The sequence below is a fragment of the Uloborus diversus genome, chromosome 2 (assembly GCF_026930045.1).
Source record: "Uloborus diversus isolate 005 chromosome 2, Udiv.v.3.1, whole genome shotgun sequence".
Lineage (NCBI taxonomy): Eukaryota > Metazoa > Arthropoda > Arachnida > Araneae > Uloboridae > Uloborus > Uloborus diversus.
In genome coordinates, this window is record NC_072732.1 from 40,100,373 (window position 1) to 40,111,544 (window position 11,172).

General features: G+C 33.3%; 1 protein-coding gene across 1 annotated transcript in view; it reads right to left on the reverse strand.

Annotated features, from left to right (window-relative positions):
• LOC129216986 (cAMP-dependent protein kinase catalytic subunit 3-like) overlaps window positions 1–10,664 on the reverse strand; it is a 115,669-nt gene extending 105,005 nt beyond the window's left edge. The window contains exon 1 of the mRNA XM_054851210.1: window positions 10,004–10,664. Within this exon, the coding sequence (XP_054707185.1) occupies window positions 10,004–10,142 (139 nt within the window). The 5' untranslated portion in view covers window positions 10,143–10,664. The remainder of the gene's footprint in view (window positions 1–10,003) is intronic.
• Between the last annotated feature and the right edge of the window lie 508 nt (window positions 10,665–11,172).

Below are 11,172 nucleotides of genomic sequence, written 5' to 3' on the forward strand. Positions count from 1 at the left end.
TTTTTCGTGGGACAGAAGGTAGGCAGCATTAAGGATCTGATTCCAATTTCAGAATGAAATCATTCTAAACAAATCATTATGAAGAGCCTCGAGAGAACCCTTTTTCTGAGGAACAATATTTTTCAGTTACTTTTTCACACAAAAGTTTATCTACGAAATGAATATATCATTATTCATGGTAATGAAAATTATTTCGCAAAGATGCCAATGCTGAACGAAAATTTTCTGCGTGAGTCTTCATTAAATTTCCTATGCTAGGTGTTCTATTTTTATGAAAGTCAAAGCTAACATCGCGGGGAAAAATAATATGGATATGTTTTTAGCAAAGAGATTTCGCATTATTATGAGGTAAAAGTTAGGAACCGAGAGAAAAACATCGAAACACACACAAAAACATTGGCAGTCAATAATTTTCATTCCGTTTTTCTGAATGTAGATGCAGATTTAAAGCTTACTGAAAAGTATAACCACTTAACGCATTTGCGCGTGTCTGCTGTGGGCAAAATAAGTTACTGGCAAATTTTGAAATTCCCGTGCCTGAGAGGAGCGAAATAAGTTACTGGCAAATTTGCACATGCCCGTGTCTCATATACGCGCTTTCTTTTATCTCTAATGCACGTCTAAATTCCGTTCAAGTAAAAATAGATAGGCTAGAGTATTAATAGACTTATTTACCAAATATGGCTCTTTTCTTATGTGAACCACGTTTTCCAGTGCAAAGCAGTTCTTCAGCGTGGAGAAGGTAATATTTCCTTTTTTATTACCAAACTCAATTTTTGGCACCCTATGCTTGTAAGTACGACAGTATGATTTTAATATTTTGAAATTTAAAATAAACATGCAATGAAATCGTTGAAAGTTTATTTCTATAATGATTTGTTTATGGCTTTACCCCTCCCCTCTCCTTAGTCATACCTACCCCCAAATGAAATTGTATTCATTTTCTGTCCAAAAAAGTCACTTTTTGCCAGTTTTACCGAAAATGATTTCGTGCTTTAAGGAGATATATATATATATATATATGTATTTGCATGTTTAGGCTGAGACTGATCATGGATCCACTGTCCATGATGGAATTACGATACACATTGCGAAAATGAATTAACAAACATAATTAACAGAAATGCGAGGGATTGCAATAAGCTTCAAACGTAAACAAATTAATTTAAATGAAGGTAAACACAAATACCATAATGTTGGTATTTGAGCACAAGGTGAACATGGAACTTCTCTTGAAATGCATTATCTAGCATTTAATCAAATGAAAAGATTTAAAGTATATGGTGTCCCTTTGTTTTGTTTTCCATATCCATAACACGACAACCGACCAACCAAACGATTTACAATTTTCGACTTGCTGCATTTGAAAAGATGGAAGTATTAAAGCTGTAAAGTAAAATTAAAGTAATGTTAAAATGGTGAACTTGGAGAGAGAGAAAAACCAAACAATTTTCCGAACAAAATTAAAACATTTAGTCAGAAAAACTGGCAAAGTCATACTTTTGAGGAAGTACTGCTAATCAAGTAATAATATGATTGAAATGAAAAACGTAAATAAGAGCAGAAGTTAAGGAAATGCCGAAAATAGCTATACCGAGGCTACAATAGAACAATTTATCTATACTAATAATACAAAGCAGTAAAGCTTGTTTGTTTGCACGCGCTAATCTCAGGAACTACTGGTTCAAATTGAAAAATTCTTTTTGTGTTGAATAGTCCTTTTATTGAGGAAGGCTACAGGCTATTTTTTAAAATCAGATTGACCGAAATGCTTGTAATTGCAAATTAAATGTTTAATTAATTGTTCAGTTCTATGAATTCCTAATAGATGGTGGGTTAAGTTAACTGTTTGAGAAGGCACTGGCCGACAATGTCGATACTTGCCAGGAACCATGCCCATGCTACGCTGTTGTGATCAGCAAACAGATTTTTGAATGCGTTTTTTCTTTCGATGTTCAAGTACATAATTTGATTTTATAGGATTTTTCTGTTGGGTTTTGTTTTCCTTCTTTCTTCAACATTTGTTTTTGTTCTTAATTATAGTTGAAGACAGTTACGTATCTAAGTAAATAATTTGATTTCTCGGATTATTCAGTTGTGATTGTTCTTTATAACGTTATTATTAGAGCATTGTTTATGTGGCGAAACACTTTAAATTGCAGGGGAAAAAACCCGCTTCACTCGCTAAAGGGCAGGGTTACGCTAGCGTGGTTTCTTGGCGCGTTAAGCGATGAACTATGTAGTTGAAGGATTATTTTGAGTTTTAAAGCTACCGTTAATATTTTTATGTGTTCAGCGAATAGTTTTAAATTCCCAAGAGACTTTAATAGGTCTTTTGAAAAGGTGTGTACGCATTTTAGTTGAAGAAAAATGATCATTTCACATCAAAAGGGGAGCGGGGGCGTGGATTTTTTTTTTGTTCAATGGACTTACTTTAACTTCTTAGCAAGGGCATCGCCGTGAGGGTATTGATAGTCAATGATAAAAATGCTCAACAAGAAATTACTGAATGTCTTTCCATTTCAAAAACTTTTTAGCAAAGAATTTTTAAATAATTTTTTACTAAAATATAACTATTTAAAAAAGTTTTCCAACAATGTAAATGCTCAAAATCGGCTGACGTAAAAAGCTGAATTTAAATTTGCAATAGCTACTTCAAAGCAAATAGCTATTTCAAAGCTACAATGCAGCAACTTCATCAATGATAAAAGTTCTTAACAAGATATCAGTGAATGTTTTTTCACTTAATAATAGTTTAGCACAAAACATTTTTGATCATTTTTTATTTAAAAATTAGTATTCAAAAGAGTTTTTACGATAATGTTAAAGCTGAAAATGTACTAACTAAAAAGCCAAAGGTACATTTGCAAACTGGTACTTATAACCTCTGGTAGCAGTAGAACCCTTTCATCAATGCTAAAAGTGCTGAAACCGCAATCAAAGGCAAGTGCTACAGTGGGATGATAAACGACAGTATCCACAAAAATGAGTTTTTGAAATGTTTGAAGAAACACATTATTGATTCCCCACAAATAATAGTAAAATGTTGGAAGAGATGATGTTCTTTTCGTGATTTATTTCAGCGAAAACCAAATACACAAGTTTGTACAACATGGTTTACGTAAAATGGATGACAGATTTGCAAAAGTATAAATAAATATTTTTTTTTTGCAAAATAATAAAAATATGCAGTTACCGCTGTTTATCTTTCCAGGGCCCCCAGAATGTGTGTGTTTTTTTCAAAAATGCTTTCGCACATAACATTTTAAATCATTTTCTATTAAAACTATTTGCACTTATCAAAGTGTTTACGATAATGTAAATACTCAAAATCTGCGAACGAAAAATGCTGAATAAAAATTAGCAAAATAGTATTTATAACTTCTGCTACGTTTTCCAAAAAAAGGAAATCTTCTCTCTACCTGTAGCCATTTTCTCCATATGAGAATTCCCTGGCATACATGATCACAAATAAAATTTAAAATTACAGCTTTGAATAATGAGATTTTTAGAAAACCATCCCTACTTCAAAAAATTATCAAAACAAGTCACGAAATAGTGTGACGTTGTTAATAAAACTAGAGTTTTCCCCTTGGTATTCTTAAAAACAAGGAACACAACTCAATAAAGAAAAGAGCATTAAACATTCAATGTTACTAATTTTAAAGTCAAAAACTGAAGAACACTAGAGGAAATATAAATTGCCCTTTCAGAAAAACCATTAAACGAATTTCCAGGATCCAAGATTCAATTACTGCGAAAAACAAAAGAAAAATAACCGAGGAGGAAATTTAATATTAGGCTTTTAAACGTGCTGGAGGGAATGGTAAACCTGAGTAAGAAACATTTACGTTTTTGTACATACATTTTGAAAGAAAAAAAAAAGTGATTTTTCTTTGCAGCAAAATATTTTGTTTTCAGTAGAAATTCAATTATGTATCTGAAGATGATTTTCTTCTAAGGGCAGGATGAAGTGCGTAAATAATATCATTGGAAGTTATAATATTAAATCAAACTCAGACTAAAAGAAGCCTTATTATTTAATTGAATCTTCTCTCAAGGTTAAAAAAAGGTTAAATATTATTGAAAGAAGTTTGGGTAATAGTTTTTTTTTTTTTTTTTTTTTTGCTTATAAAAAAAAAGGACAAAAGTATGTTAAAGTTTATTCTAAAAAAAAAGATCTTCTGCCCGAAATTGGCATAATTGGAACAAAAACAATTTTCCTTCTACAAATGTAAGTCAGTTTTGAATTTCACAGGTTCTTCGCATTTCAATTCTCTTTATTCTACCACCTACGCATAGGAAAACAATTTGTCGACAAATAAGATTTAAAAAACAGACGGGAACATGGCGAAGAGGGGGTTAAAACCCCTCCAGCCAGAACCATGAATTTCAAGCGATATTGCAACCAGCGATTTTCAAGAAGAGAGTCAACAGCTCTAGTCCTCAAATGTCATGAAAGATTAGACGATTCTTTCATGACAAGTGAGAGAGATTAGAGAAAATCTCTATCGCAGACAAAGGACAATTAGACATAAAATAATAATAATAATAATAAAAGCCAGAGCGGCTTCAAATCTTGAAGAAATAGGAAAAAAAAAAAAAAAGATTATGTGAGGATTGTACTTTCAAAACGGAATGTATACAGTTTTATATTTTTTTTGCAAAACGAAAAAACAGTTTACGTACAAACACTAACTGTTAGAATTTCGAATTTTTCAATGTTTTGGTAGAATAACGAATGACTATTGGCATAAGTCAGGAATTTTTCCTCAATTTTGTGAGACCTAAATTGTCAATTTCATTTTGGATATATTCCCTTTTGTTGTAAAACAGTGGATATCCTCCCTTTTGCAAAGAAAAAAAAACACGCATTTTCTGGATACTTTCAAAACGGATTATGACCTAAATTGTCAATTTTATTTTGGATATATTCCTTTTTGATGTAAAACAGTGGATATCATAATTTTTGCAAACACGCATTTTCTACAAAAATAAACTTTAAAATTGAAACAAAATATTCAAAAATGTTTAATACATTTTTTTACTCTACTTTATTTCTACCTTCTTTATTCTTTTCATTGAACATTTGAAAAAAAAAGACCTTCGATCCAATTAAGTATGAACAATGAAACCACCGAAGCCGATTCAACGTTTTAGGTATTAATAGATCACAATTTTTATCACAACTAATCACAATTTTTCAATTAATCCCAATTTAATCATTAACTAATCACAATTTAATAGTTATATCGAGTTCTTAATATTAATTTAGTAATCACAATTTGAAGTTGAGCTTGCGTAACTGATAACAGACTTGCGCAAGATGCTGCGATCTCTAAATACCGTCGGGTATCATGCTTGATTGGAAATGCTAAGCCAGTGCCTCGCTCCACTATTTTATTCGGGAACTAATACTCTTAAATTAGACATGGCAAAATCAAATTTGGATATGTGCCCTTTTGATATGAAAGTGAATGAGTGGATACCGGCAATCAAGGGACAGGTTCCACTTTGCTGTAAAAGATCTGGCGAGAAATAAGGGGATGGATATACACCGTTTAGGTGGTGAAACAAATGTTTACGCATATTTTAACAGTAGATATAAACTACTCTGAGAAGAAAAAAAATTCATGAGTTGATAGGGCTTATACTAGAGTTTCTAAAAACGAAACCCCCGCCCCTTTTTTTTTCTTCAAAAGTGGATATAATCCGTTTTGAAAAAAAAAAAACTCTTCATGTGAGTCTTATGATCAAAATGAAAAATCATTTTGATCTGTATGTAGAAAAACGTGTTAAGCAGAATTTCTGAAAAAAAGGCAACGTGAAATCCGGAATACTTTCACATTATCAGGATAGATACATTTTCAGGAAGCAGCAGAAAATGACGTCATAAACGGAATAACGTATGAAACGGACAACGTAACATCGGGGTTCCACTGTACAATGTTTGTTTTTTCGGATACTTTTTATCCTACAGAAACCAAACTAAATGTTTTATTAGTTTTTATGTTTTTGTTGTTAATCGCGAAACTCAATTTTCCTGGTGCCCGAAATGTTACGAATCTGTAACAAAAACGAGCTGATGTGTGCATCACATGACTTCCTTTTACTCCAATTTAATGTCATTTTCTCATTATTGGCAGTTTTATTATGATTTAATAGTTTACTCTCTAAATATCACCAACTGTTGCCAAATTGAAACCAGATTAAAAAAAAAAAAAAACTTGGCGACCAAAAACTGGTGATATATCGCCAAGTGACTGCCAAATTTATAACACCACGTGAGTTTACATCGAAATTAACAATGATTTCCCCGCAAAAAGGGGCAAAAGACCCCCTTTAGAGCATACGAATGCAACCAAAAATGAAGGTGCACAACTAGACCCCACTAGGAGTCTACGTATCAAATTTCAACTTTCTAGGACACTCCGTTCTTGAGTTATGCGACATACATACGTACATACAGACGTCAAGAGAAAACTCGTTGTAATTAACTCGGGGATCGTCAAAATTGATAGTTCAGGTGTTTGTACGTTCCTAGGCACATATCCACGTGTGGTCGGGTTGAGAAAAAACTCAACATTCATTTGGGGGTGAGCAAAATGGAAATTAAGGCCGATTTTTGGGTGAAATTTTTTTCGCGAATACTTTCTTTTTTGTAAAAGGAAGTAAAAAATTGCTCAAGTTAGAAAAGTTAACAAATTCAAGTTAGAAATAAATATACATCTGGGAGTTATGTATCGCGTATACATATCTATATACGTGCGATACCACAGCAAAATTTAACAGACCGACAGTGGCTTTATGGGCGTGAAAAGTTGAGTGACATAAAAAGCGAACTGTGTAAAAGGTGAACCGTCAAATAGCAGCCTAAAAATGGTTAAGTGAAAACAATGAGCAATTCGTGATTGCTCAAGAAACAATGTCAGAAGTAAATAAGAACCATCTCCAAAAAGGAATTTTTCTTGTTGACTAACTTACTGATTTACTTTTTAAACTTGGTATTACAATAACGCGTTTTTTAACCGATTTTTACGCGTTTTTTAACCTACCCTAAAAAATTCTATTAAAATGTCTGCAGTTTAAATGTATTATACTCAACATGAACAACCTCGGGTCATTATTTCTGACAGCCGTAGTAGTTCGTAAGTCAAGTTTTAAATGTAATTTGTATAATTCTCGTATGCAATTTCGTTGTAAGTAAGTATACTAGAGCAATCATTTATTATGTATTACATTTCCTTTTCTATGCTTCATCTTCTTTTTCTTTTTTTGTGTGTGCATGTTATCAGCTTTGAAAACTTTTAAATTTCTTTAACTAATTTGCATTGATTATTAACTAACTTACTCTCCCTTTTATATTATTCAGGTGGAAATTTAAAAGATGTAACGAAATTGTTCCAATTCATTTATATTGATTTTTAAGTTTTTTTGTATTTAAATGCATCAGTTATTTATCTCTTTACATTGTTCAACTTGGAATGTTGATAATTAATTATTATCATTAACTTTTCTTTGACAGATCGACAACCTTTTTAATTAATAAATTGATTACAGTGAGTTTGGTTCTAGCATTAAAACATTTTTAGCAGTTTATTACGCAAAATAAACATTGAAAAGTTCGATGTTTCAGAACATTAAATTTTTTTTTTCATCCATGTTGAACCACTTGTTAGTACAAGCACAAAAAGGAAAACATTTTAAGAATATCTATATTACGAAAAGAGTTATGAGCAATTTTTATGCTCTTTAATTACGTTTTAAAATATTTTATACTTAACACCGCTTAACCTAAGTAGTGCAGAGTAACCAGGCGTGTGATTACAAATTGTATCAAATAGCTACAACGAGGAACATTTTTCTGTAACTGCTTCCGCATTTCAAGAAACACTTTCAATCAGCTTCAAGCTGAAGCATTCATCGATAGTTTACTCAAATAACTTTCGCTGTTAGGGGCCATTCATTATTTACGTAAGGCTGATTTTGGCAATTTTTGACCCCTTCTCCCCCCCATGTAAGGGTACGTAAGATTTTTCAAACCCCCTGCCCTCTATTTTTACGAAAGATTTCAATTTATTTTTCAAAATAATAAAATAATGAATCTTACATTACTGGAATCGTTATTAAATTCACTATTGTTAAATTATTTTTAAAAACCTTTTTGTGTATACTAAAAAGTTGGAATCGATACTGAATGTTTTTTTTTCGACATTTTTTTTTTTTTGTATATGATGCGATATATAAAAAATAAAAAATGCCATACATAGTGCGATTCTTTTATTATGTTTTACACTATTCATTCTTTGTAAAACAAATAAAAAACAGCTCATAATAATACGTTTTTTACCTTCTAGACGCAAATGAAATATGATCCCTACCAAACCGCTTGACCGCGCGATTTCTAATGTAAAATATTGACTTGGAAAATATTATGCCAAAATTGGTTTGACCCCCTCCTCCAATGTAAAGGAATGTAGAGATTTTCCAACCCCCCTTCCCCTCGGGACCCTTATGTAATTAATGAATGGCCCCTTACGGGTTTCAAAATTCTATACGGGTGACTACAAAGGTGGAAGGAAGTAGACTTGCGATTGAATTTTTTTAGGAAGGGGTGGTTTAGGCCCGTCATTTGGGGGAGTCAGGGGCCGGGGTCAATAGCCCAATCTGGCTATGAGATATCAATGTATTTACCTATAAATGGGTATGAATTATTGTTGTTTTCCGATAAAATTTGCCCTGGGTATGCATCTTTTGACTCTTCTGACGGAAAAGCTTGAAATGGAGGGTACTAGTTGGTTTTAGGTAGTGATCTTAGTCTTTTCATTGGTCAAAACTGTTGAGATTTGAATTTTTTGATAAGGGGGTTTGTAGCATTTGAAAGGGTTCATAATCGTTTTTAGGGGAATGGTCACCCCTGAATACCGTGACATGAAACTTTATAATTGGAAACATTTACATTAACAACTCTGTCCCGAAAACTATGTACATCGGTTAGTTGTGCAACATGTTCGAATCGATTCATAGTTTTCAGCACTGGAACCTATGGTTATTTTGTGACTCATAACACGTACACGTACATGAGGCATCTTTTGGCATTGCGCATTATCTCGTGAATGATGAAGATGTAAAACGCTAAAATTGATGGTGGTCCAAGTATTAGTATCAACACTGAAAGGAAAATACCGAATGCTGCTTTTCAGGCTCTTTTTATCGTAGCCCAGGACCATCGTACCTGCCTTATCCTCTAATTCAAGTTGGAAAAGAAAATACTTAGGAATCTCATCCAATGAAAGCTATACATCTTAATAATAGAATACCTTCAATGCATACCGCTTTGAATATTTAGACATTAATAAATATTGTCGGCGTTGAGAAAAAGGCATGTAGTCCAAGACTCCAGTTTTGCGACATTACCAACGGACAAATTTCAAATCACTTACCAAAATGAATATAAATATTTTTATAGAACCTCATGTAACTTTTAAATTGTAAAATTGGTTTACATCATGAAACAGCTAACTGTAGAGTCAAAGCTACTGCTGTGATTTATTAACTTTTTTGTACACTTAATGACCTTTTTCATACGACGAGCTGAGGCACCCTGAACTTAAATTTTTGGGAGAGCGGAAATTCTCAATTTGCCGAATGGAAATCAAATTTTGCCAAATGATGATAATTTTTCCGAATCGTCAGACAAAATTTGCCGTATATGGAAATTTTTGGGAGGTCATTGTGACCTCCCGTCGGGACGTCCCGGAAGCCGACGAATGTAAGAACCAATACAAGAATTTAAAAATTCTGACGAACAAAACAGCGAAAGTAGTACAACAATAACTTCAGTTCTATCAATTCCAATGCAAAAATTTCCGTGAAAAAAATACGAAAATTAGACCAGAAAATACATAATGCATGTTCCTACAATGTTCAGCAGTTTCTTTACAATATTCAAGGAAGATTCATCAAGACAGCATTGAAATGAAAGAACTCTTAATACACTTACCGATTGTTTTGAGCAATTCAAAGTCCTCCAGTTTTACGTCGGGGATCTGATGATCATCTGGGGGCGGAGGGGGAGGTTCTTTCTTCTGAAACGACCCATTCCGCTTCAGTTTTTCGCGGTTCACTTTCGAAGAAGCCATTATGAATTGTCAACAAATATCGAAGATGTATTTGTAAATGCACATGTCCTAGTAATGCAACTTCAGTCTGATAGTTGTAGAAATAGTATGGGCAATCAAAAACTTCACACTGTAACTCTTAACAAAAAAGGGTGTCTGTTTATTTTTGAAACTAAATTCTTGGATAACCGAGATCAGCGAATAAACTCTTTTAGCTGAGTAAAATTTTAAACGTTCCAAATGGAATAAGCAGAGGTAATGTTTTGTATGAAATTCAGCGCTGTAAAATCTTGCAAATAGTTTGCAGCGATTGACGAGCGATTTCTTGTCAAATTAATTTTAATGCAACCGCATCTTTTCCAAACTTGTCATGTTGTTGAAATAAGATTGCTACAAATGAATAGTTTAGGGCTGCTGAAACCCAACACTCGATCGGGCATGAAACTTCAGGAGCAGATTGTGTCTGAAATAAAAACTTCTTCCCCGGGAACACTTCCGAGCTAACAACACACCTCTGAGAGCAAACAAGCGAGTGTCAGAACTTCCGGGTTCATGTCTAAAGTAATGTTGCTGCCAAAACTTGCTTCGGTTCTTGGATCCCACGAAGCTCACTGATTGGCGTTTGACGTCACGTGTTCTTGACTTCTTTCTGTTTCGTTTTCTTCCTTTTTTTACCTCTCGCTACTTTTATTACAAAATAACGCAACTTCTAAAAGGCTAACTCAAAACAAGTTTCTAAAACGGTAAAAAGAGGACCTATGGGTGGGAAACATATGGATGGATGTCACGACCGAATTACGCAATACCATAAGATCCGTTATCAAGATTACTGAATTATCTTTCAGAGAGTTTTATGAATTATCTTTCAGAGAGTTTTATGAATTATCTTTCAGAGAATGACTATGGTTACTTTGGTGATACTAAGCACGGGCAGGGATGCCTGGATGGGAGGGCACTGTGACCAGGGGCGGATTCAGGGGAGGGTCAAATGGTTCGCTGACCCCCCTGTGACAAGAATTTTACTATGTGATTACTATTACTTCAATTTTTT